The 26,551-nt window shown below is 51.5% G+C and overlaps 1 protein-coding gene across 1 annotated transcript; it reads left to right on the forward strand.

Annotated features, from left to right (window-relative positions):
• The first annotated feature begins 14,519 nt into the window (after nucleotides 1-14,519).
• GUCY2D (guanylate cyclase 2D, retinal) lies at nucleotides 14,520-26,319 on the forward strand. Its single transcript, XM_069483331.1, has 18 exons — nucleotides 14,520-15,252; nucleotides 15,338-15,642; nucleotides 17,722-18,073; nucleotides 18,415-18,499; nucleotides 18,784-18,886; nucleotides 19,249-19,350; nucleotides 20,741-20,827; nucleotides 21,917-22,117; nucleotides 22,225-22,381; nucleotides 22,922-23,071; nucleotides 23,726-23,874; nucleotides 24,455-24,618; nucleotides 24,715-24,907; nucleotides 25,165-25,339; nucleotides 25,577-25,675; nucleotides 25,763-25,857; nucleotides 26,024-26,109; nucleotides 26,226-26,319. Exons 1-18 carry the CDS (start codon nucleotides 14,520-14,522, stop codon nucleotides 26,317-26,319), a joined length of 3,330 nt encoding a protein of 1,109 aa, XP_069339432.1.
• Nucleotides 26,320-26,551: the final 232 nt, after the last annotated feature.

Consider the following 26,551-nt stretch of genomic DNA (forward strand, 5'->3'; position numbering starts at 1 on the left):
CGCAGACTTGGGCTGTAGCAAAAGCAATACCCAGCAAAGATCACTGGGATTTTGAACCAGAAAATTTCCATCTGAGAGACAATTACTGCTTGCTATTGAACATTAATCGAAATTGCCACTATGACTGAAGGACATAAGGTAATCTTGAAACTTGCAATACCCATAATGTCTTCGGCGATGTTGGAGAGATGCTGCCATGGGGAGGAAGGTGCCAGAAGAGCTCTGTAACAAGCGGATATGGTTCATACCACAACTAGCTACCAGAGGAATGCAAGGAGGGACTCATGAGCAGGTAGTTTCTTTTCCCCTGGTGCCCACTTTGAAACCACCTGGGATGCTGCTGGATGGGTGGCCACTTGGGCCACTTAGGCAGTGTCCTATGCACGGGTCTCTATTGACCAGCAAAGAGCTTCTTATCTATGGATGGCAGTTCCAAGGTGAGCAGATGGCATCCTGTTTGGAAGACCACCACTCTGCTTCCAAAGGTAAAAACAAATCAGCTCCGTGGGCTGAATTGCATGCTCTTTGACCCCCTGTTTAGGCTCTTCCCAATGGTGGCTAATGGCCAGGCTATGGGGTCAGGCAGAAGGAGAGTGGAGACTGGACTATTAAAGGGATCCCCATATGGAGCATGGCCCCATGGAAATCACTATGGACATTTAAGGGGTGTATTAAAGTAGGACATGCCAATGCTTAACAGAAGAACCCCTTTCCAGAACTGGAAGGGGATTGGAATCTTCACGTGGTTATCCTGGGGTGTTCAGTTGAGGTGGCCACTTGGGCCCATGAAATGAGTGGACACGGGGAGCTACAGCAGTGCAGGGATGGGCTGACCCTAGACACATTCCTCTTGCACCCTCTGAGGCACAAAGTGCCAACGAGAGCTGTTCTGTCTACCAACAGGAGAGGCAGGGACTGCAGGTAACTATGAGGGAGGACTCACGGGGAAGGCCTGGCACAGAGCTGACAGGTTGGACTGATGCCAGTAGTCCTGGGAGGCCACAGATGGGTCCTGAAAGGAATAGACACTCATTCTGGACTAGGCTTTGCACACCCAGCAGTAGATACAAGTGCTCAAAACACTAAAGGATTGAAACAGAAAATACTGCACCAATTTAGACCTCGAGTCATATTTCTTCAGACCAAGGAACACATTTTTATCCTCAGAGTAATGGTTTGCTAGGAAATGGAACAGACAATTGAAACATTTCTCGTCCCAAATGGGGGCAGATAGAGGCATGGAAGGCTGGCTTACAGGTCTTCATGAGCGTGTGCTCACACTGAGCATGAGGGGGCTGAGGGAGGGTCCCCACTGGATAGATTATGCCACTGCTCTGGGGGATCTGGGGAAAGGGGGGTGTTGGATGCTGCTGGCAGCATTATTCAGTTCTTTCTCACATCGCTTTACTTTCTTTTTTCTTACCTGATGCAGTGGCCTCCGGGCCAGGGCTGCGACTGAGGGTGCCAGAGCAGGGATGGTTCCAAAGTGAGAACCTGTAACTACACTTTTAAGCCTTTATGTCAGAATTCCTAAGGGCTGATGGGGTGGACTGTGTCTTCATCCATCTGGCAAAATTGGGGTTAACAGTGAGTATGGCTGTACTGCTAGCGGTGGAGACAGCCCACTAGTTCTGTGCCTGGGTATGAATGGGAGTAGACTGAGGGAGCACTTGCTAGACTCATATTGCTGATGGCATTCTAGACCAGCACAGTGGCCAGACCCAATGTCTCTTTCAAAGGTGGAAACATTCTGATATAAATGGAGAGAAGGAACAATGGTAGCTGAATGTAAAGGAATGAACAAATGGTGCACAATGAAGGATATAAAACATTACATTGATGCCTCAAGAGGGGCTCAGAGCAAGAGATGATATGTCTCTTACTATACTCACTTATGCAGGATGCCTGGATGGGTAAAGCCATATGTTGCTGAGATCACTCCAGCTTTTGTCACCTGACAAAGCCAAAGGGGGAAGCCTGCACACCTGAGTGGCGTGGCTCCAGGAGACACTTTGGTCATATGCTGTGATTAGTCTAGGTGGACTGGACCCATTGTTAATGACTGAGTAGTCCTCTAGTAATGCATCAGTATCTTTTGAGTATTATTTTTCAGGTCATATCTGTGGCCATACTGCAATACGGTGTTAACACTGACCTTGTAGCTAAGATTCAACTGTCTTATGTACACCGGTCATGTGATAGTGCTGATATTGATAATCAGATGTATTGGGAAAATGGCTGAGGAAGCACTGGATTTACCTAAGCATCAACTCATTTTGTATGTTGCTGTGCTTTGAGGAGCCCAAGCCACATGGAGACACTACATGGAGAAGTGCAGAGGTCCTCAGCTGACAGTCCCAGCTGAGCTGCCACCTTGGATGCCCCAGCCAGCCTCACGTGACACAGGAGACCTGCCCAGGTGAATCCAGTGGATGTGTAGAATCATGAACTACAAGTAGCTGTTGTTTCAAGTCCCTAAATATTGGGGGGTTTTATTTCCTAGCAGTAAATAGACAAAACACCTGGTATTTCCGTCCCCAAGGCTTCCAGGATTCTGCTGGGGTTTGAAGTCCACCCCCGCCCGCCCGCGCTCCCGCTTGAGCTCTCGCTGCTCTGCCTCGTCTGTCATCCCTCTGCGTCCTCCCCCACTTTCCAGAATGCTGACTTCCCTTGTCTGTGCTCGTCTCCTCCCCCGTTCTTCTTGTCCTTGTGGGTTTATGCCTTTTTGAAATCTCTTTACTGTAATTTTAGTGGGGTTTGGGAGGGAGAAGAAATAAATAGATCTGTTTAATCTGTCCTGTTTAATTCAGTTTCTCCCACCTTCTTAACATACTCAGAGAATTTCCCCTCCACCTCCTTTCTTACTCAAGATCTGGCTCTGCTCAAGGCTCCTCCCAGACTCCTCTAACCCCAGCACAGGGAGGTTTGGGGGTGAGTCCTCCTCACTCTCAGTGCTTCTCTGAGGGTGTGCCCCTCATCTCTTCCACCGCCCCATCCCTGGTGAACGCCACCCCCCACTGAGCAGCGGGCACAGCCGCTTCCTCGGCAGCCCTCAGTCTTCTGTTCTGCTGACTCCAACATCCCTGTGATCGATCCCGCCCTCACTCTGGCCTCTTAGCTCTCTGACCTCCTTTTGTCTCGTGGGCTTCTCCTCCACCTTCTTCGGCCATGACCTCAAAGGACCAAACCCCATCTGTGTCATCTCCCGGAGCTGCCTCACCTCTGAAGTCACTAGTGTAGACTGCCTGCTCATCACAATGGCCAGCCAAGAGGCCTCTCCTCCTGTCCAAAGCTGATGGCGAAGTCTGTGCTCTGTACCCCGTGCCCCCCCCCTCCACACTATCTCATCCCACCTGCCTGTGTCTTCACCTCTCCTCTGCACGCTTTCAGAGCGTGCCAGCACCCATTCACCCAGCTCCCAGTAGCAGAGGTGATTTTGTCTGTAGACCCCTTCCTTCTCCCCCTCAGTTCGTGTCATCTGGATTAACCTGGCTCCACCCTCAGCCCCATGTAACTTGCCAATCCATCACGCTGCCTGGTCACTGAGATGGGCTCAGGAGTGGACACCTGACCAAAGTCAGGCCAATTAGAGTCAAGAGACTCAATTCTCAGATTTTTTTTTAAGCCATTAGGTCAGTGGGGTCTTTGCTCATTTGATTTAAGCCTGGGAGGATGGGAGGCCAGAGCGGCTGCAGCCACTTTGCCACTAGGAGGGGAGGGCCTTTTGGACAATAAAGCCAATCACAGAGGAGAGCAAAGCCTAAGTGAGGCTTGGGGTGTCCCTGCCTGCAGCCAGCTGTGCCTGAAGGCAGCCCTATGCCTCTAGATTTCAGTTACAAGAAGGCATTCAGGCTCTCTGCCTGAGCCTGGTTGGTCTTGTGGCCCTACTGAATCTGCTATCAGGAGGATCACGTTTAAAAACGGCACAGGAAAGACAAAGACACATTTCGCTCAACAAAGTATTCAGACGTAGTCTACAGCGCCCCCTGGTGGAAAACATTGTTTTTTCAGAGTCTTGGTAATAGGGCTTAATTGCGATCCACCCACCCGGTGTCCCAACAGTCTGTACATATCTAGGTCAATTTAGAACATCTTTTCTAATTCAAAAACTATGTAATTTCCGCCATTTACAATCCTGATCACAGCCCAATTCGATAACACTTTGTAATTCAGAAAGATAATCCCCAACGCAACATGTCCCCAAATCGTGCAGTGGAATGTGCTAAACCATTAGGAATCAATTTTTATAACTATCAAAAAAGTGAAAAATAAGAAAGGCAAAGGAGAAGAGAAACAGAAAACTGTGATTCGGCAGAATGTTAAAATCCAGTCAAATATAACTTCATTAACTTCTGGCTTCAAGAAGGATTGTACCCCACACTCGCCACTCTTTTCTCCCCAAACTCCATGGAGATTATCAGAGAAAATTAACCGTACAACAAGTTAAAAAATGATCTGTTCCAGCAAACCAAAAAACTGGAGAGAATACCAACAACAGAACTGAAAATTTGAGGAAATCTGTTGTTTTCTGTGAGAGCGAAGTGTGCTGAGCTGAGCGCTCACCCCAAAGAGGGGCTCCCCGGGAGAAGGTGAAAGGTCTCCCCAGCAGAGCACAGCACAGCCCCAGCTCTGCGCAGCGGGCCCCAGGCAGCAGGGTCTCGGAGCCGGAGCCGTGCACGTGTCCAGTGGCCGATCGCGCAGGCTTTCCTCCCTCAGCAAGTCAGCGTGCGGCTGGGGAAGGCAGAGAGGGAACGCAGGGAGCCCCACCCCAGCCCCTTCCGCAGCTGCCCGGGCCCCGCAGCACACGGAGCACTCTGCAGCCCACCCGCTGCGGCCAGAGGAGGGGAGGCCGGGCAGAGAGTGGCTCGGTGGTGGCACCTTGGCCTCCACAGAGCAGTGGGCGGGTAGCCCAGATGCCCCTGGTTCCCAGCCGCCCTTCGCCTTATCCTTGGGGCGTCCACTGGCGGCTGGTCTGGTCTCTGCAGGGAAGTGTGCCCGTTGTCCCATCTGCACCCGGCGCGAGAGGTGTGCAGAGGTGGCGCTGGGGAGACGGGAGGGGAGGAAGCAGAAGATGATTCGTGCAAACGCTCAGGGAGCCCGCGCCAGCCTCCACTTACACTCCCAAGTGTTACCAGTCATCGGAGATTCACCCCGAAGTAGGGACTGTGAGCGTCCTGAAAAAGGTGGCCAACGAAGGACAATCCAGGCCGGGCGCAGTGGCTCACGCCTGTAATCCTAGCACTCTGGGAGGCCAAGGCAGGAGGATCACTCGAGGACAGGATTTCCAGACCAGCCTGAGCAAGAGCGAGACCCCATCTCTACTAAAAAATAGAAAGAAATTATCTGGACAACTAAAAATATATATAGGAAAAAAAATTAGCGGGGCATGGTGGCGCATGCCTGTAGTCCCAGTTATTCAGGAGGCTGAGGCAGTAGGATCGCTTGAGCCCAGGAGTTTGAGGTTGCTGTGAGCTAGGCTGATGCCACGGCACTCTAGCCCGGGCAACAGAGCGAGACTCTGTCTCAAAAATAAATAAATAAATAAATAAATATAAAGGAAGGACAATCCGCTAAGAATGGCCCCCAGTGGATGGAGGAAACCCCAATGTACTTAAAATATTCAAACTAACATCCTCAATAATACTAATGGCAGAATCTTGTGTTCATAATAAACAACCTGGTGTACAAAATGTGGTATATCCATACAGTGGTATATCTATAAAGTGGATTTTTTTGTGGTTTTTTTTTTTTTTTTTGAGACAAAGTCTCACTCTGTGGCCCCCGGAGTATAGTGCAGTGGCGTCATCATAACTCACTGCAACCTCAAACTCTTGAGCTGAAGCGATTCTCCTGCCTCAGCCTCCCAGAGTGCTAAAATACAGGCGTGAGCCACTGCACCTGGCTACAGTGGTTAGTATTCAGCCATAAAAAGGAATGAAATTCTGACACATATTACAACTTGGATGGACCCTGAAAAACATCCTACGTGAAATAAGCCAGATATAGAAGGAAAAATACTGGATGATTTCACTATGTGAGGTTCTTAGAGTAGGCAAATTCATAGAGCTGGGAAGTAGGATAGACGTTACCAGGGGCTGGAGGGTTGGGATTATTGTTTCATGGGTACAGTCTCTGTTGGAGATGATAAAAAAAGCTTTTGGGTATTGATAGTGGTGATGGTTACACAAAATTGTGGCTGTACTTAATGCCACTGAACTGTACACTGAAAGATGGCTAAAATGGCTTATGTGTATTTACCAAAATAGAAAATATCTCCCCAAAGCAACCTATTACAGAAAAACGAGCAGAGAACAAGAAAGAGTTCTTAAAAGTTCAGAACATAATGGTAAAAATGAAAAACTCAATGAAAGCAGAGAATAACGGAATGCACACTGCTTTAAAACCATTGTTATTTGGAAGGCCATCCAAAGAACTCTCAGAAAATTTTTGAGGGCTCTATTTGGATTTATAATTTTTTCCATTCTTAGTAAATCCGATTTCCAAATAAGTCCTTGGTTCCAATATGAAAAATCAGGCATTAACTCAAAAGCATAGCTTTTATTCCACAGCGTAAATAAAACATCCCTTGCACGTCGCCTCGAGGCTGAGGGGCGAGGATTGGGATCCCGAAGAGGAGAGGCGTGAGGTGCAGGGGGAACACCCAGGCTATGGTTTGAATGTCCCTTCCAAACTCGCGCTGAAACTTCATCTCCACTGTGGCACATTGAGAGGCGAGGCCTTTGAGAGGTGACTGAGTCATGAGGCTCCGCCCTCAGGCATGGATTCACCCCTTCATGGATTAATGGGTTAATGGGTTAACGGGCTAATGGACTAATGGGTTATCACGGATGTGGGATTGTGGCTTTATAAGAAAAGAAGAAATCTTTCCTGAAGTGACAGGTCAAAAGAAAAAAAAAATAAAGAGGAAGAGAGACCTGCTAGCCTCCCTGCCGCGTCACGCCCTGCGCCACCTCAGGACCCTGCAGAGAGCCCCCACCAGCAAGAAGTCCCTCACCAGATACAGCCCCTTGACTGTGGACTTATACACGCGCCTCTGTAACTGTAAGAAATGAATTCCTTTCAGGTATTCTGTTACAAGCAACAGAAAACGGGCTAAGACAGCCAGCTAAGAAGGGCTTAACGCTGCCTGTTAAGGGAGCAAAGTCCAGCTCTTCAGGCCCGGCAGGGTATGGACAGCGGGGAAAGAAAGATCCGTCAGAGAGATGAGGCACCCATGGTCTTGTTTTCCCTTCTTAGTTTGGAATTGGGGAGTTCTTGACGTGGTGGAACCATCCAGACTGGTACTGGGGAACTCGATAGGTTAGGGAACGCTTCAAACCAGAAGCCCATCAGGGAGTCGCATCCTGGTGTGATTTGGGCAACAGCACAGAAGAGGCAGAAGGAGGTGGGAGTGAGAAGAGCCTCGTCATGTAGCAGTGTGAGGCAGGACACCCAGGTCTCCTGGCTTGGCACAGTGAGGGGAGGTCAGTCTGCTGAGAGCCCCAGCCAGCTGCGGCCTGGGGTTGAAGAGAGGGGTCGTCAGTGGCCAGCAGCAGTGGTCACCACAGGAGGCTAAGGCATGGGTCCAGAGACCAGACTAGCCACCCTGTGTCAGGGACCAGCTGAGGACAGCACAGGGACAGCCACCCCTCTCCCACTATGCCCAGATGCTGCCTTGGGAAAGGCAATGAGGAGGGGGAGGACAGCCCACTTGAGAAGATGAACTTGGAAATGACTGTATATTTACTCCAAAGAGAGTGTCTAATCTGGAGGAGACAGAGATTCCACTACCAAGTTAATGTATTTTCTCCTGCTGCCAGCGTGAGAAAGGAAGGAAGGAAGAACAGATCAATTACAGACATTAAGAGCCTCCATCGCCTGTGCATCTGAGTGTGTTGTTAAATTTACAACCTTATTATATAAACATGAATCAGAATTCAGAACACAATAAATAGTAAAACAAGAAACAATGGTGAGGAAGGAAACCAGCAAAACATGTGGTTAAGTCTTAATTGTTGTCCCTAAATGTTTGAAAAACTTAATGCAACTGATATGAACGGATCAAAAAATATAAAAGACAATATCAAAAAATAAAAGACATAATATATTTTAAGTTCTAGAACTAAAACCCTAGAATCTAGACTCTTCCAACTAACCTGGTATTGTTTGTAAATTATACCTCAATAATTTTGATTTAAAAAGAAAAAACACAAAGTGTATGCTCTCTCTCCTCACAGACTCAGGGTCTCTCTATGTGGTGTCTCTGCTTAAGCTGTCTAGTTTGAGCTTTGTCACAATATGGCAGCCTCAGGGCAGTCAGACTGCTTGTATGGTGGCTTTTATGACCTAGCCTGAGAAGTCACATAATATGAATTTTGCCATAATCACAAGCCCATCTAGATTCAAAGGAAGGGGACAGAGATAGTCTCTCTCTCTCTCTCTCTCTCTCTCTTTTGAGATGTGGTTTCATTCTGTCAGCCAGGGCTAGAGTGCAGCTGTGTCATCATAGCTCACTGCAACCTTGAACTCCTGGGCTCAAGTGATCCTCCTGCCTCAGACTCCCAAGTAGCTGAGACTACAGGCATGTGCCACCATGCCCGGCTAATTTTTTCTATATATTTTTAGTTGTCCAGCTAATTTCTTTCTATTTTTAGTAGAGACAGGGTCTCACTCTTGCTCAGGCTGGTCTCGAACTCCTCCCGCCTCAGCCTCCCAGAGTGGTGGGATTACAGGCCTGAGCCACAGCACCTGGCCCTACTTGACCTTTTGAGTTGTTTCCCAGAAATGGTGGATTTTCTGCAAGACAAAGGAGCTGAGATTCTAAAGGGCCCTGGGCAGACTTCCTGACAAGATTCACCATCCCCACAACCTGCCCGGATGGGTGTAGCCCCTTGTTAGTTACACCAAGAGCTGTTTCAAGACACCTGCCTCCTCCTTTAGAAGCCCATGATCTCCACCTTAGTTAGGAGAGACGGATTTGAGGCAACTTCTCTCCCGTTCTCCCAACAAGACATCTGTCATATTAAAAATTCCTGGCGGCCGGGCGCGGTGGCTCACGCCTGTAATCCTAGCACTCTGGGAGGCCGAGGCGGGTGGATCGCTCAAGGTCAGGAGTTCGAGACCAGCCTGAGCAAGAGCGAGACCCCGTCTCTACTAAAAATAGAAAGAAATTATCTGGCCAACTAAAATATATATAGAAAAAAAAAAATTAGCCGGGCATGGTGGCGCATGCCTGTAGTCCCAGCTACTCGGGAGGCTGAGGCAGTAGGATTGCTTAAGCCCAGGAGTTTGAGGTTGCTGTGAGCTAGGCTGACGCCACGGCACTCACTCTAGCCAGGGCAACAAAGTGACACTCTGTCTCAAAAAAAAAATAAAATAAAAAAAAAAAATAAAAATTCCTGGCAATCTTCGTTGTCTCAATAATTGAATTGGATCTTTGTGCCATGAGCAACTGGACCTAGGCTGAAATCCCCTTGTGGTTTAGACAACATTTCTGTTTGGTCCTCACTATTCTTTAACTACTACAAACTGCACTTTAATGGAATCCTGGCTTTCATCCTCTATTTTAGATTCAGTGCTCCTTTCTGTGACTTGAATCATTTTTTAAGAATCAGACTCCCCACCCCACCTTGTTTGCTACTATGAGATTCAAGCCAAATTGGTTTCAAAAGTTGTTTGCCTCGTTTAAACGTAAAAATAATTTTCCTTATCTCCTGCTGCAGTGATTTCACAAACAGGAACTTCTAATTCCTTCTTCAACTCCTCCAAATTTCATGTCTTTATGAGGGGCAGGAAAAGATTAAAATCCCAGAAGAAAAGTCCATTCCCCTTTCCCTCTAAAGAAAGAGAGAAAAACCAAGACCTTCCAGAAGGGCGCGCCACCTGCAGTTGAGGTTATTTATAGTACGGTAGTTGGGTTAAATATAATTCTGCCCTGTAGTAACTCCGGCGGACTGCTACTTTAAGACTTGGCCCCGCCCTTTATGTAAGGAGGCATGTTTTGCTTCAGTACATTACAGATCAAATACAAATTTAGCAGGCAACAGATAGAAACATGAACAAGCTCTGGTGGGAGGGGCCGTGTGATGGCGGGAGGCTGGCTGTGTAACTTTGGCATGAGCACTAGGACGGATTTAAAATATTCTGCTTCTCAAATATAAAATGGTGCAACCTCTGTAGAAAACAAACAAACAAAATGTTCCCTAAACAATTAAACATAAAATTATCGCATGATCCAGCAATCCTCCTTCTAGGTATACACCCAAAAGAACTGCAAGTAGGAACTCAGAGATTTGTATGTTTATCGCAGCATTCATAAAAGCTAAAAGGTGGAAGCAACCTAAGTGTCCACAGACGGATGAATGGATAAATAAAATGTGGGCTATACTGTACATCCAATAGAATGTTATCTGGCCTTAAAAATGAATAAAACTCTGACACATGCCCTAACATGAGAGGAACCTTGAAAACTGGGACTTTTAGAGAGGATGTGTGGGGAATTAACCCTTGTGAAAGGTAAGACGAAAAGGACAACATAAATGAACACTGATGCCTACTGAATTTTGGAACTCTGATGCAGATTAGATGTTTAAATTTTTTATTTTAAAAAATAATTTTAATAATTTAAATTATAAAACATGGCAGACACACAGAAAATCCCTAAATATAGCAAATAAGTGTCTGCCACCAAAAATTAACAGATTTTCATATTTTGCCATATATACTATATCTTACCTTTTGATCTTGCTTATTATCTTTAATTCTCCATTAGAGCAGGGATTTTTTTTTTTTTTTTTTTTTTTTTTTTTTTGAGGCTGAGTTTCATTCTGTTGTCCCAGCTAGAGTGCAGTGGCATCATCAAAGCTCACTGCAACCTCCGACTCCTGGGCTCAAGTGAGCCTCCTGCCTCAGCCTCCCAAGTAGCTGGGACTACAGGTGCATACCACCACGTCCAGCTAATTTTTTCTATTTTTAAGAGAGCTGGGGTCTCACTCTTGCTCAAGCTGGACTCAAACTCCTGACCTCAAGCAATCCTCCTGCCTTGGCCACCCAGAGTGCTAGGGTTACGGCCATGAGAACAGGGATTTTTAACTCTTTATTTGCTGCTGTATCCCCAGAGCCTAGAACAGTGCCTGGCACATAGTACAAATTCAGTAAATGTTTTTTGAATGAACAAATTAATGACTGTTTGTACAAGTCTCCTCATAGATAATGTTAGTTTCTCTAGTGTAGATTCCTATAAGTGGGATTGCTTCACCTCTACTAAGTATTGCCAAACTGCCCACCAATTTACATTGTCACCATGGATATACAACGGTTTGTTTCCCCATTTTGGTATTGTCACACTGTATTTTTACCAGTCTGATGGGTGTGAATAGTATTTCATTGTTTTATTTTGCATCTTCTTGGTTATTAGTGAGGTTGAGCATTTTTCCTTAGATTTTCCTGTGATGTGCTTACTCATGTCTTTTGTCCATTTTTCTACTGGGTTGTTTATCTGAGCTAGAAAGAAATTTACAAATATAGATAGAGATGGATACTAACCCTTTTTGTTAATGTATTGCAAATGTCTTCTAGTCTGTGGCTTAAGTTTTCTTTTTGTGATGTGCTTTTTGGAACAGAAAATTTAATTTTAATGTTTTAAAATGTATCAGTCTTTTATAGTTTGTACTTTATGTGTATTGTTTAATAAATCCATTCCTGTCCTGAATTGATAAAGACATCCTGTTTTTAAATCTAAAAGTGTTTTATTAAGTATTTGGAAATAATTTCTTTCTTTCTTTCTTTCTTTCTTTTTTTTTTTTTTGAGACAAAGTCTCGCTCTGTCACTTGGGCTAGAGCGCCAGAGTGCTGTGGCGTCAGCCTAGCTCACAGCAACCACAAACTCCTGGGCTCAAGCTATCCTCCTGCCTCAGCCTCCTCAGTAGCTGGGACTACAGGTGCTTGCCACCACGCCCAGCTAATTTTTTCTATTTTTAGTAGAGATGGGGTCTCACTCTTGCTCAGGCCAGTCTCTAACTCCTGAGTTCAAGGGATCCTGATCCTCCCGCTTCTGCCTCCCAGAGTGCTAGGATTACAGGCGTGAGCCACCATGCCTGGCCTGGAAATAATTTCAAGCTTACAAAATATTGCAGAGAAATAAAAATAATGCAAACAACACTTATATGCCCTTTACCAGATTCACCAGTTGTTAACATTTTACCCCATTTATCATTTGAAAATATAATATATACAACGTGCATATACCATGTTATATATATATTTTTCTGAACTACTTGAGGGACAGTTACATACATGATGCTTTACCACTGAATACTTCAGTGTGTGTTTCCTACAAATAGGGATAGTTTAACATAACTGTAGGACAGTTATTCACTTCATAAATTTAGATTGATAACTTTTATTGAAACTCCCATGATATTCTGATTTTGTCAGTTGACAATTTTTTGTTGATGTTTATGTTCTTTATAGCATTTTATAACCCTATATACCCTACAATCTATACCACTTTTTAAAATTCTATAGTACAGGATCCAAACTAGAGGCAGGCATTGCATTTAATTGTCATGTCTTTTTAGCTTCCTTTAATCTGGAACAGTTCCTTAACCTTTATTTGCGTTCTATGACATTGACATTTTTGAAGAATACAATCTCCCCTCTTTCTTGGTAGAATATCCCTCATTTTCTGTTTTTCTGATGTTTCCTTGTGATTAGACTGAAATAATGCTGGAATACTGCAGAGATGTAGTATTGTGCAAAATTGCATAGAAGCAGTATTTATGTCCTTCTCAGGGTATCACGTCTGGAGACACATGATGTCTATCTGCCTCTCGTTGGTTAATTCTGGTAACCTGGTCAAATGTTACACTATTTCTCCATTATATAATTACCATTTTTAATTTTTTTTTTTTTTTTTGCTCCCTTCTAACTCATGGCAATCTGTAGGAAGGCACTTTAAGAGCTGCAAATATCTTGCTCCTAATCAAAATTTCCATCTAGGGTTAGCATCCATTGATGATTCTTACCTGATCCAATTTTTGCCATGATGGTTGAAAAATGATTCATTTAAAGTTTTTAAGTTTCATTTTCACACGTGGGTTTTCAACCTGGGATTGATTTTGTGTATGGTGTGAGATGGGGATTGAATTCTATTTCCCCCCCCATATGACTAATCAGCTCCATTTGTCGGAGCTCATTCTTTCCCCATTGGTAAGAAACGTCCACTTCGTACATCAAATTTCCATTTTTGCTGTGCTTGTGTCCGTACTCTTTACTCTGTTCCATTGGTCTATTTGTTTATCCCTGTGCCAATACTACAGGGTCTTAATTGCTATAGCTTTATAAATTTTTATATCTGGTAGGACAAGTCTCCATCATATTCGTCTCTAAAATTGCCACCCATTCTTGCCAACCAGGCAATTATATTTATTGTCACAGATAATTTTCACAACAACTGTCAGAAAGACTAAGCAATTTCTCAAGGTCACAAATCAGTAAGGAGGACTTTGAACCCAAGTCTGTCTGAGGCCAAAGCTCTTTCCATTACTTCCTGGGATTCTGCCTTCCCAAGATCAAAGGGATGGTTTTCTAGGCGTGGAAAACTGGAGGTCAGGGAATCAAGTATAGTAAGAGAGAGAAGAGAGGTGAGAGAAGAAAGGCAGGTGTTAGATTGGTTTGGGTTTTGTCCCTGGGATATAGGACTTTGCCAGCCAAAGGATGGGCTTTGAACTTGGCTGGCAGAACTGGCAACAGAAGATTGTAACGAATGGGACTGAGAGAATCCCTCCTCCAGGACTGATCACTCCTAGGTGCCCATGGGCACATCTTGTCACTTTCCCTCTGCGCAGGGCAGTGCGGCAGCAGCCTGAAGGGGGAACCCGCGGCTGCTTTCGTGCTGGGGGTTGTGGTGGTGGTGGTGGGAGAGCTGGGAGGCATGGTGGGAAAAGGATCTGGCTGGCTGCCTGGAAGCCGGGACAGATCCCACCCCAGAAAGGCGCAGTAGGGGCTCCCATCCTCCCCTAGCACACCCCTCCCTGCCTAATTAAGGGACCCTAATCAGCTTGGGGAGATTAAGGCTCTGGCCAGCTGTTCCCACACCCCCGCCCTGGCCTGGGCTGGCAGGGGAGAGCTGTGGGCGGGCGTCAGAAGGGGGATCGACCCGGTGACCCCTCACCCGGGCCCTGGGCCCGAGCCCCAGACTTTCCGGTGAGTGGCAAAGGCCCCTCTGCACGGACTCCTGTCCGTCTGAGGCCGCGGGCGTGTCCCCACTGATCCCCGAAGGCTCTGACGAGGGGGGAGGGGCAGGCAAGGTGGGACCGGGAAGCAGGGGAGAAGGAAGGGGGCTCCGTGCCGTGTCCTGGGCCCCCATCTAGTCATCCGAGCCTGCGGAGGGGGCTGTGGAAGCAGTTAATCACGGGTTAATCGGGCTTTGAGAAACTGAGGGTTGCGGGGAGAGCCCTAAGGGAGTGCTGAGGGTCTCAATCGCTCATCCTGCGGGTCTATGTTCACAGAAGCCGGCAATGACCGCCCGTGCCCTCCTAGGCGGTGGGCTTCGGGACCCCCGGCTCTGCGCCCCCGCGCGGTGGGCTCGGTCCCTGCCCGGCCTCCCCCGGGCCCCGGCCGGCCTGCGGCGTCCGCTCCCGCTCCTGCTCCTGCTGCTCGTCCTGCCGCCCTCCGCCCTCTCCGCAGTATTCACAGTGGGGGTGCTGGGCCCCTGGGCCTGCGACCCCATCTTCGCCCGGGCCCGCCCGGACTTGGCCGCCCGCCTGGCCGCCTCCCGCCTGAACCACGACCCTGCCCTGGCAGGCGGGCCTCGCTTCGAGGTCGCGCTGCTGCCCGAGCCGTGCCGGACGCCGGGCTCGCTGGGGGCGGTGTCCTCCGCGCTGGCCCGCGTCTCGGGCCTCGTGGGTCCAGTGAACCCTGCAGCCTGCCGGCCAGCCGAGCTACTGGCCCAGGAGGCCGGGGTCGCGCTGGTGCCCTGGGGCTGCCCCGGGACGCAGGCGGTGGGCACCACAGCCCCCGCCATGACCCCCGCTGCCGATGCCCTCTACGCGCTCCTTCGAGCATTCCGCTGGGCGCGCGTGGCCCTGGTCACCGCTCCCCAGGACTTGTGGGTGGAGGCGGGACGCTCATTGTCCACAGCGCTCAGGGCCCGGGGCCTGCCTGTCGCCCTGGTGACCTCCATGGAACCCCCGGACCTGTCTGGAGCCCGGGAGGCCCTGAGGAGGGTCCGGGACGGGCCCAGGGTCAGAGGTAGGCTCTCCTGCAGAGTGCGGGGAGGTCGGCGGGTCCTGCGGGCCAAGGGGCGGCGCCACCAGCCAAGCCTCTGTGTCCGCAGTGGTGATCATGGTGATGCACTCGGTGCTGCTGGGCGGCGAGGAGCAGCGCTGCCTTCTGGAGGCCGCAGAGGAGCTGGGCATGGCCGATGGCTCCCTGGTCTTCCTGCCATTTGACACGCTCCACTACGCCTTGTCCCCAGGCCCAGAGGCCTTGGCCGCACTCGCCAACAACTCCCAGCTTCGCAGGGCCCACGATGCCGTGCTCACTCTCACGCGCCACTGTCCCGCGGCAGGCAGCGTGCTGGACAGCCTGCGCAGGGCCCAGGAGCGCCAAGAGCTGCCCCCTGACCTCAATCTGCAGCAGGTAGATGGGCCACGGAGGAGGGAAGAGCGGAGGAGAAGCGCAGGGGAAGAGGGCAGGGGACAGCCAAAGTGGGAAGAGGAGGAGGGTCAAGGGGAGAGAACTATTAGAGGCTCTTGCTGTTCTGGAGTTTCCTGAATAGTGTCGAACTCTGGTCTTGCTTGGGGCATCTTAGTGTATTGGGATTGTCTCTGGAAAGTAGGCAATGACACCTCTCAAGCCCAGCTCCAAGTAGTAAAACTCTAATGAACTCTAAACTGCAACCTTGTTTGCAGTCTGCCTCAAAGTAAACCCATTCCCAACATACAGTCTGTCGTAAAGAGCTGGTGTTCTCAAGACAGCAGGAAGGAGGGTGGATGCCCATCCAACCTTCACGCCCAGTTCAGAGGCATTTCCTCTGGAGCCTCATCTGGTGGTCTTAACTTTTTGAGAGCCTTAACATCTTGCAAAAAGCAGAAAGGTCCCTGGGTGGATCCAGGAGCTCTCTAATCAGATCCATAGTTTACTCCCAACATCCAGCTAATATCTGGGATTCCCTGGGTCTCCAGAATCCCAGTTCAGACCATCTAGCTCCGCCTCAGTCACAAAATGGGGCTGAAACCACTAAGCAGGGAATTTAGATGCCAGTGAGCTGTAAATTAACCACCACAAAGACCCAAAATAAAGGCTACTACAGGAGGGAGGGCTGTGGGTCAAAGGGGTTGAAATATTCCTCACCAATTCCCTAGCCTCCTCCAAGAGAATTGGGAGTAGTCTGGTGGGGGGGGGGGGCGGGGAGAGAAAGAGAGAGAGAGAAAGAGAAGATGAGATCAGTCACCAAGAAGAGAATAAGAGTTAGGAATAGAGAAGAGAGGGAGGGAGGGTCAGTCAGTGGGGAAAGTGGAGGGAAAAGCTCTTTAGTTCTCAGCAAGTAGCGCAGCTGTCCATCCAGCTGCCGAAGTGGGGCCTGTGGGAGTCACCCTTGATTCCTCTAACTCTTTGTCCCCACATCCAGACAGCAAGCCCTGTCACCTTTACTTCCTAAAAGTAAAACCCACCCACTTTCTCCATCCTCACTGTCACTGCACTGGTTTGGGCCACAGTACCTCCAGCCCAAATCCCAAAACATAGTCTCCCAAATGGTCCCTGCTTCATTCTACCCTGCCCCAGGCCTTTCCCCACCCAGTCAGATCAAGCTTCAGAAATCTGACAGATCTGACCATGTCACACCCTGTTCAAAGCCTCCCAGTGGCTTCTGTTGCCCTGGATGGATGCAGGGCTCTCCATGCTTTACCAGTTCCATGTCTTCCTCTCTCTTCCATCTTCCATGAACTTCAGCCAGACCAGCTACTCTGGGTTCCCTAAATGTGTCCTCTTTTGCCCCTGAGATGCTGGGTATGCTATTTCCTCTCTCCTGCCCCTCCCTCCCCTGGATGATTCTGTCCCCTGAGGGACAACCACTTCTTCTGGAAGCTCCTCCTTCTCTCCCAGACTCTCATTCCTGTCTCTGAAGCTCCTTCAGTTTCCCCCCTCACTCCCTCACTGCCTTAACATCCCTGCTGGCCTCCCCCGACTAGAAGAATGCTTCCTTGAGACAGGAACTGTCTTGTACACTGATGTATATCTAGTGCTTTACACAGTGCCTGGCACTCTGAGAGATGGGCGCTGGGGATAAAAGAGAGGTCTGATAAGATCAGTTGGTAATCTTGGGGAAAGAAAAAAAGGAAAAACTGAAAATAGAAGCCAACCAAAAGATGAGAAAGTAGGCTTTTTGGTGAATGGTGAGCGATGAGAGTAAAACTATATGCAGGGCAACCAACAGGAAGGGGAAGAGCTGTAGGCGAGGAGAGTTAGAATCAACAACTGGTGAGAGAAGAGCCTGAGTCCTGAAAAGAGGGCCAGTGAGTGGGGACAGCAGGTGGGGTAGCCAGCGGGAGGAGGAAGGGACAGCCAAAGTGGGGAGTGTCCTGAGAACCACCAACTAGGAGGTGGGAACAGTCCATACACTCAGGGCTTGAAGTGAAAGAACAGATAGAGCCAGTGAGTTCCTGTCTGCTTATAAGCCGTGACCCCAAGCCCTGAGTCCCTACTGTCCTTCTCCAGGTCTCCCCACTTTTTGGCACCGTCTATGATGCAGTCTTCTTATTGATGAGGGGCATGGCGGGAGCGCGGGCAGCCGCAGGTGGCGGCTGGGTATCTGGAGCAGCCATCGCCAGCCAAGTGCGGGATGCCCAGGTTCCTGGCTTCTGCGGGGCTCTAGGTGGAGCTGAGGAGCCGTCATTTGTGCTGTTGGACACGGACGCGGTGGGGGACCAGCTGTTTGCCACATACATGTTGGACCCCATCCAAGGCGCTCTCCGCTCCGCTGGGACCCCAGTGCACTTCCCTCGTGGGGGCCCAGGGCCCGGACCCGACCCTTTGTGCTGGTTTGATCCAGATGTCATCTGCAATGGAGGTGAGGACTAGCACTCCAGCCTCCACTGGGACAGTCACCATGGACTGTCCACAAATTGGTGACAGAGAGTGAACTCCTGTCCTGAAATTTTTCTTGCCATTCTAGATCCTCTTCCAACCCCTGGCTTGTGCAGGACTCTTCTCTTGCCAAGCCCTGAAGCCCTCTTGGAACCTTCTGGCATTCCTAGACTCTCCCCTTTGAGGACTTTCCCCCTAGAGCCTGCCAAGACTCCCATCCCCCTTTCCTGGAACGGCCAGTATTTGGCATGACTGCATGCCTCTCTAGAAAAGGGGCCTCCTCTGGCCACCGTCCTTAGTGTCCCTCTCTCCCTGTCTCTTCAGGAGTGGAGCCGGGCCTCGTCTTTCTTGGCTTCCTCCTAGTGGTTGGGATGGGACTGTCTGGGGCCTTCCTGGCCCATTATGTGAGGTGAGTAGGCACAAAAGGTAAGTACGCAGGTGGCCTTGCGCTCCACCTGGCAGAAATGAACTTGTGCAGCAAAGACAGCAGACTGGGCTCACTCAAGAGGAGAGGAGAGGACTTGTCTAGGGTTGGGGGTGGGTAAACCTGGCCAGGCTGCCAGAGTCCCCAGGGACGGCTGCCCTCCAGGACCCCTCCCCTGAGCTAACATTATCCTTCCACCCCCATCCCCTGCTGGCCTCTTCTCATGGACCTTCATCCCCTTTGTGGAGATGACCTCCTCCCCCCACCAGGCACCGGCTACTTCACATTCAAATGGTCTCAGGCCCCAACAAGATCATCCTGACTACAGATGACATCACCTTCCTCCACCCACAGGGGGGCAGCTCTCGAAAGGTGGGGGAGGCAGGGAGCCAGGGACCAGCTGTCCTCTCCCTGTATATTTGGTCCCTTCCCTGGGAGAGCCCTCATCCCAGCCCCCACCTGGGAGATCTGGTTTCTGAGCTCTAGGGCTCAGTCCTTCATCTGTGCAATGAGGGTGACAGCCTCTGTCCTGACTGCTTTCCTAGAGTGGTGTGAAGTTCCAGTGTTTTGTAAACTGTAAAGTGTTGTGCACTTGGGGGGTGATGATCTTATCACCTTCTGTAGTTGAAATTCCTTCCCCTCCTCTCTTTAATCTCCAAAGCTCAGCCTGACCTCAAGCCAGGACTCTGACTCCCAGTGTATTCTGACCCCTTGCCTTGACCTCCACCTCCCAGGTAGTCCAGGGGAGCCGATCGAGTCTGGCTGCCCGCAGTGTGTCAGACATTCGCAGTGTCCCCAGCCAGCCCTCGGACAGCTCCAACATTGGCGTCTATGAGGTGAGCCTGGCCCTCAGTTAGGGGGCTCTACTCCAAGAGGGGTAGGGGAGGGATGCTCAAGCCCTGGGCAGAGAGGAGGCGACTCTCAAGGGAGGGATGCAGTCATGTCACACCCCGAAGGCTCCAGGAAAGGGGATGGGATCTAGGGAAAAGTCATGGATTCCTCAAAGGGAAGCATCTGGAAATCCTCCCTGCCCCAGGATTTTCCCTTAGCCATTATCCAGGGGAAGCGTCCTCAAAGGCCAATCACAGTGACCCAGAGGCGGGAGGCTGGAGCTGCTGGGGAGTATCCTGGGACCACTGAGGCCATCTCCTGCCCTGCTGCAGCCCCTGGCCCTGGCCCCTCAGCATTCCCAGCCAACTCGGATCACACTCAGGAACAGCAAGCCCTGGAGGGGAAAAGAAAGTCACAAAAAGGTGTTAGGACATTAACTATGGGGCCAGTAAATCTGCATGTGATGGGATGGATGGGAGATGGGGAGAACAGATCAAGAGAGCTGAGAGGGAGATCGTGGAATTCAGAGCTCCTGAGCTTCAGGTCACGGAGAGAACGCAGAGGCTCCTATTGTGCCACCCATGGGTCGTCACCACTGTTGCTCAGAGTGGGCACTATTGTCATTTTGGGCAAGTGAGTCTTCGTTGTATGGGACTACCTTGGGCCTTGAAGAATGTTTAGTGTCTCTAGTCTGGCCCTATCCACTAAATGCAGCCCCCAGTTTTTATGACAATTAAAAATGTCCCCATATTTATTTCCAAACCCCTACAATTCCCTTCTAGTCCAAATTCCTTACCAACAGACAGGGCCACCTACAAAATTAGCAAAGTCAAGGACAAGATAAAAACAAGAGGCTCCTTGTTCATTCCAGATAACAACATCATTGAACCAAGCTCAAGTCCTTTGAGCATGGGGCTCTGTGTGACTGCACAGGTCACATGCCCATGAGCCAGGCCTGCCAACAGCTGGGAACAATGAGGCCCAGCACCTGGAGGGGAGCTGCCTATAGGTCACAGTTTACAATAAAGCCTGGTCTACCCAGATTCTTGACTCCCAGCACAGTGCGCTTTCATGGCAAGGATGGTGATGAGGGTTGTGATGTCAATGACATTCGTGGTTGTAATAATTCATTTACTAGGACTGCCGGTGGGCACATCTGGGATGGTGAGGACTGTCATACAGGCCTTCTACATCTCTCTCACCCAGGGGAGGACTCTCAGCCAGCTGGCTGTGCAGTGGATGAGCAGAGACATCATACCCTTTGCTCTGATGCTCTTTTCACATGGAAGATGTGTTCTGGGACAGTGGGCCGGTGACAGTGTGGGGGTTCTAAGGCTCCTTGCATTATGGGGTTTTAAGAGACTGAGTTCCCTACCCCCATCCTCTCTGCTGCAGGGAGACAGGGTTTGGCTGAAGAAATTCCCAGGGGATCAGCACCTAGCTATCCGCCCAGCAACTAAGATGGCCTTCTCCAAGGTGAGAGTTGGGGCTGTGATGGGGTCTGGGGACAGCTATGGGCTCCTCCCTTCCTGCCTTCTCTTTGCAGCTGGGAACACAGATAGGTATCAGTTAAGTGTCCCCTCCCCTATGCAGCAGATTTCCCATTAGTCTCTCTCATATCACTAGTTCTTTCCTTTGCTGTTCTTATCACAATTTGTAATTGTGTGTCCATCTGAGTACTTGCTTATTTCTGATCTGCCTCCTTCATGGGACTGTAAGCCGAGTGAGGGCTTCCCCATGTCCCTTGTCATATCCCCAGCACCCAACAGAGTATCTGGAACATTAGAGAGACCCAGTGAATGTTTATTGAGCAAATGATAGAAAATAAAAAACGAGTTTCTAGTTCTGTCAGGCCACTCATGCAGAATAGCCCTAGATGCATATATTGATACATACTAAATAAAGTGGAAAGTTGGCAAGGAGCCTGTAAACTAGCTTATTCTGGGCCTTCCAACCATAATGTCCCCCTTTTCCCCAACACCATGAAGCCTTGGCCTGGCCCTCTTCCCTGATGCCTCAATAAGAGCTCTTGGTCACAGCAGCAAAATGACCATACTGCCTGTATGGATCACCAGACTAGATCACCATTTATCACCAGGCATTTAAAATGAAAAGAAGCCTCTTATTGGACATGTGGACCAAACAAAAGCTAGAAAGAGCACCAGTCAGCCAGCCGGTCCCCATTTTTCCAACATGCCCTGACTGTAGGGCACTCCGTCCTGCAGAGTTGGCGGGGCTCTTTTTGATGGCTCCTCTGGGACCATGGCTCCACTGCTCAGTCCTGTGTTCCCTGACTTGGGGAGGGTGGGAGTCTCAGACTTGTCTGATGCAGTGAGGTAACACCAAGCAAAGCAGCCCCAGGCACGAGCCATTTCTGGTGTCCATTGAAAGCAGCACAGCTTCTCCCTGGTTCTCTCCCAAAGGCTGTTACATCAGAAGGAGAGTGTGGACCATTTTTATTCCACTTTCCGAGTTTGGATACTCAAAAATAGATCTTGAATAATGGCCCCCTCCCCATTTTGTGCTCCCAGGGCACAAAATGCCTGTCAACTTTCCCCCTCTCAGCTTCAGGAGCTCCGGCATGAGAACGTGGCCCTCTACTTGGGGCTCTTCCTGGCTAGGGGAGCAGACGGCCCTGTGGCCCCTGGGGAAAGCATCCTGGCTGTGGTCTCAGAGCACTGTGCACGGGGCTCCCTCCATGACCTCCTTGCCCAGAGAGACATAAAGCTGGACTGGATGTTCAAGTCCTCTCTCCTGCTGGACCTCATCAAGGTGTGTGTGGGGGGCGGGGTGTACTGGGGACAGGTAGGAGGGGACAGGGAGGAAGGGACAGGGGAACTGCGCGGGCTGAAGCTGCCTCTTACTCCACCCCTTCCAAGGGAATGAGGTATCTGCACCACCGAGGGGTAGCTCACGGGCGGCTTAAGTCACGAAACTGCATAGTGGACGGGAGGTTCGTGCTCAAGGTCACAGATCACGGCCAGGCGCGACTGCTGGAAGCGCAGAGGGTGTTACCAGAGCCTCCCAGCGCGGAGGGTAGGAGTCCCCCGCTGCCTCCCACGCACCAGAGCACCCCCCTCCCCGGGATCCCCATTACTTCAAGGGCCCCTCCCTCCCTTCCTCCTTCCTTCTGCCCTTACACTCTCTCCATCCTACATCCTCTAGACACGACTCCTGCTACGGAAACATCTTGTGACCTCTGAGAGATGCTGGAGGGTGGGCTCTGTCCCTAGGGAGACGGGGGCTTGCTAGGGGGCGGGACTTGTGCCTGAGCTGCCTGTGCGGCGGGGTCTGCTCTAAGCGGAACTTTGCCTGAGGGCGGGGCTTGTGCCCAAAAGGCGGAGTCTTCCCTGGGCACCGCCTCATCTGAGGGGCGGGGCCTATTTGTGAGCCGGGCTTTGTCTGAGATGGCTTTGGGTTTCAGGCGGTCTCTCCTAGGGATAGTTGCAGGGCTTAGGCGGGGGGGTTGGCAGCCTAAGTGCCCGGTGCGAGCCTGGGCTTTCTGGTGAGGGTGAGAGTCTTTCCCCAGCGCCCCCACGGTCCTCCATGTGCCTACGCCCCCTTCCCCATCACCAGACCAGCTGTGGACAGCCCCAGAGCTGCTTAGGGACCCGGCCCTGGAGCGCCGGGGAACGCTGGCCGGCGATGTCTTCAGTTTGGGCATCATCATGCAGGAGGTCGTGTGCCGCAGTACCCCCTACGCCATGCTGGAACTGACTCCCGAGGGTAAGGCTTTCCCTCCATAGAGTTGGGGGTTGGAGAGGCACCCTGCAGTTAGGACAGAACCAGGCCAGACCCAGCCTCGCGCTTTTCTCTAAAGGAAAGCCCAGTAATGAGACTTAATTATGTGCTGGCTCCCTAAAAGCTGGGGCTTGAAGGGTCAGGGCAGTGGAAAGCCAAGCATCAGGGTGGGGGGTGTGGCTCTTCAGATCCCAGATCTCAACAGCTTCCTCCGTCCGGATCCTCTACCCAACCTGCTCCCCCAACCTACGGAGCAGGCTCCTCTCTGGTTCTCAGGGATCCCAGGGAGGCAGAAGGGAGAATGGGGAGGGGGTAGGAGGACAGTCCAATCTGATTCAAATCTGAGTCACTTACTAATGGACTCTGAGCAAGCTACTTAATCACCCAACCCTCACTTTTCCTATGTGCAATAAATGTTAGTTTCTTTGCCTATGTCACCTCTTACTGACCCCCAACGTTCAGGGTCCTTTTGTTCCTCCTAGCAACCCCTTTCACACTATACTTCCCCACTCATTGAAGCTCTAATTTAAGGGAACTCCTGCCAGCCCCCACCCCATCTTGGGCTTCAGCAGTCAGGCCAGGTCAGAGGTAGCTTCTGTTCTGGCATGCCCACCACTCACAGTCCCCTTTTGCCTCCAGAAGTGGTGCAGAGGGTGCAGAGCCCCCCTCCACTGTGTCGACCCTTGGTGTCCATGGACCAGGCGCCCATAGAGTGCATCCATCTGATGAAACAGTGCTGGGCAGAGCAGCCGGAACTTCGGCCCACCATGGACCGCACCTTTGACCTGGTTAGGGGCTGGGATTGGGCAGGGGCTGGCCTGGCCGCTGGGATCCCAGATTTTTGTCAGCAACCTGGGAAAGCTGCAGGCAGGCTGACAGGACCTCTGACCTTCCGGGCTATCTCCTAAGGGTAGCCTGAAGACTTGGGGGTTTGGTAGGGCAAAGTTAGAATGGGGGTGAAGTAGGACTGTGGAGGCCATTGAAGTGGGAGACAGAGCTCTGGGAGAGACAAACCGTCAATTCAATTCAAATAACATTGATTGAGAACCACGTAGGTACTTGGCCTACTGTGACAGAAAGACTCTTGGCCTGGGAGTCCAAAGGTCAGGCTGGCTCCAGTGCCCTGTCAGTTACTAGCTGAGAACAGCTGACCTCTGGGAACCTCGTTTCCTATGTACCTCCTAATAATGTCTGAAAACACAGTGCCCAGCACTCCGGGGGTGCTTGATGAATAGAAGATGAATGGTTGCGGGGGGCGCGGGGGGGGGGGGGGCGTCAGGGTCAGCAATATACAGCCCCATAAGAGGGCCCATGACAGGGGCATGGTGGCTCAGGTCTTCAGCAGTTTCACCAGCTTCCTCCTACTAGTTCAAGAGCATCAACAAGGGCCGGAAGACGAACATCATCGACTCGATGCTGCGGATGCTGGAGCAGTACTCCAGTAACCTGGAGGACCTGATCCGGGAGCGCACGGAGGAGCTGGAGCAGGAAAAGCAGAAGACAGACCGGCTGCTCACACAGATGCTGCCTCCGTGGGTGCCAACAGGAAGAGCGATGGGCTGGGAGGGCAGTGGAGCCCAGTCAGACTGGGGTGGCCCCCAGGTGACCTCACTGCCTACCATCCCTAGGTCTGTGGCTGAGGCCCTCAAGATGGGGACACCCGTGGAGCCGGAATACTTTGAGGAGGTGACACTGTACTTCAGTGACATCGTGGGCTTCACCACCATCTCAGCCATGAGCGAGCCCATCGAGGTGGTGGACCTGCTCAACGACCTCTACACTCTCTTTGACGCCATCATCGGTTCCCACGATGTCTACAAGGTGAAGTGTGTAGAGGACAAGTCCTCCTGACCTTCAGTTCAGCTTCACCTGCCTCCACCCCTTCCTGCTCAGCCCCCAGCCCGCCTGCCCAGCCCTCCTGTCCCTTTTCTCTCCGGTTCCCAGCTAAGTCTCCAACTCACCGCCTGGCTCCCAGGATATCTGCGCTAATCCCAGTCAGGCCTCCTGACGAGGGACGGTCGCTTTGTGTACTGGGGGAGACGTGCTCAGTCATGAATTCCCACCACTCCTTCCCCTAGGTAGAGACAATTGGGGACGCCTATATGGTGGCCTCAGGACTGCCTCAGAGGAATGGGCAGCGGCACGCGGCAGAGATCGCCAACATGTCACTGGACATTCTCAGTGCTGTGGGCTCTTTCCGCATGCGCCATATGCCGGAGGTGCCCGTGCGCATCCGCATCGGCCTGCACTCGGGTAACTCCCCAGCCCTCCGGGGCTCCGGCGCATCTCCCTCTTTAGGGCCTGGCTCCAGATTTCCTGTATGGGAGGCAAACTCCTGGAGTGTGGGGGAGGGAGGGAGCTTTCCTTGAAGAGGATACGCTTGGGAGTGTTTATTTGGGGAGCTGGTGGAGATTATGGGGTGCAAAGGTCCCCCAAGGCCCCGTGCAGCCCCACCCGCCTGCCAACCTTGCGCATCTCGCATCGCCGCAGGCCCCTGCGTGGCGGGCGTGGTGGGCCTCACCATGCCGCGGTACTGCCTGTTTGGAGACACGGTCAACACCGCCTCGCGCATGGAGTCCACCGGGCTGCGTGAGTGTGGCTGACGGGAGGGTTTGCGGGGCTGGAGCGGGACTCGGGAGCTGAGTCCCGAGCTCACGGCGTCCCCCACCGCCCCAGCTTACCGCATCCACGTGAACTTGAGCACCGTGCAGATTCTCGGCGCTCTGAACCAGGGCTACCAGATGGAGCTTCGGGGCCGCACGGAGCTGAAGGTGAGCCCGGGCCCCGCCCCCGCCCGGAGGCCCCGCCCCCTCCTGGGCCTCGGTTAGATGATAAAGCTCGCCCTTGCGGATCCCGGGTCCCCTAGTTCCATTTAGACCTCGAGGTCGCCCCTCACCCCAGTCCGCCTAAGTCCTCCCCTCCCCCGTGTCTCCCCAGGGCAAGGGCGCCGAGGACACGTACTGGCTGGTGGGCAGACGCGGCTTCAACAAGCCCATCCCCAAACCGCCTGACCTGCAGCCGGGGTGAGGGGCTGGCATCGCGGCCAGCCGGGGCGAGGGAAAAAGGACCAGCGATGACCTTGGCACTACCCTCCCACTCCCCATCCCCCTTTCCTGAGGCCACCACCCCCTGCCCGCAGGAGCAGCAACCACGGCATCACCCTGCAGGAGATCCCACCCGAGCGGCGCCGGAAGCTGGAGAAGGCGAGGCCTGGCCAGTTCTCAGAGAAGTGAGGCCCAGCGCCCACCCCCGCCGCCCCCGACAGGTGAGGTGCTGCTCCTCGTCTCCCGCGTCCGTCTGCCCTCAGACTCAGGGGCCACACATCTCTGGGGTGCCTCCTAGGGGATAGGGAGGCCTAGCACTACCTGTAGAACGTCCCACCCAAGCCAGGTGTCCTGATCCTCTTCTGATTCAGTCCAGGCCGATTGCTAAACCCAGGGATTGCCCCTGGGAGGGGAGCACCTG

Source organism: Eulemur rufifrons, chromosome 9 (genome assembly GCF_041146395.1).
Source record: "Eulemur rufifrons isolate Redbay chromosome 9, OSU_ERuf_1, whole genome shotgun sequence".
In the NCBI taxonomy this organism is placed as follows: domain Eukaryota; kingdom Metazoa; phylum Chordata; class Mammalia; order Primates; family Lemuridae; genus Eulemur; species Eulemur rufifrons.

Coding starts and splice junctions, on each gene's coding strand:
- GUCY2D (XM_069483331.1), top strand. CDS start 14,520: ATGACCGCCCGTGCCCTCCTAGGCGGTGGGCTTCGGGACCCCCGGCTC. Junction 18,887..19,248: donor AGGGGGGCAGCTCTCGAAAG/GTGGGGGAGGCA, acceptor TCCACCTCCCAG/GTAGTCCAGGGGAGCCGATC. Junction 19,351..20,740: donor CCAACATTGGCGTCTATGAG/GTGAGCCTGGCC, acceptor TCTCTGCTGCAG/GGAGACAGGGTTTGGCTGAA.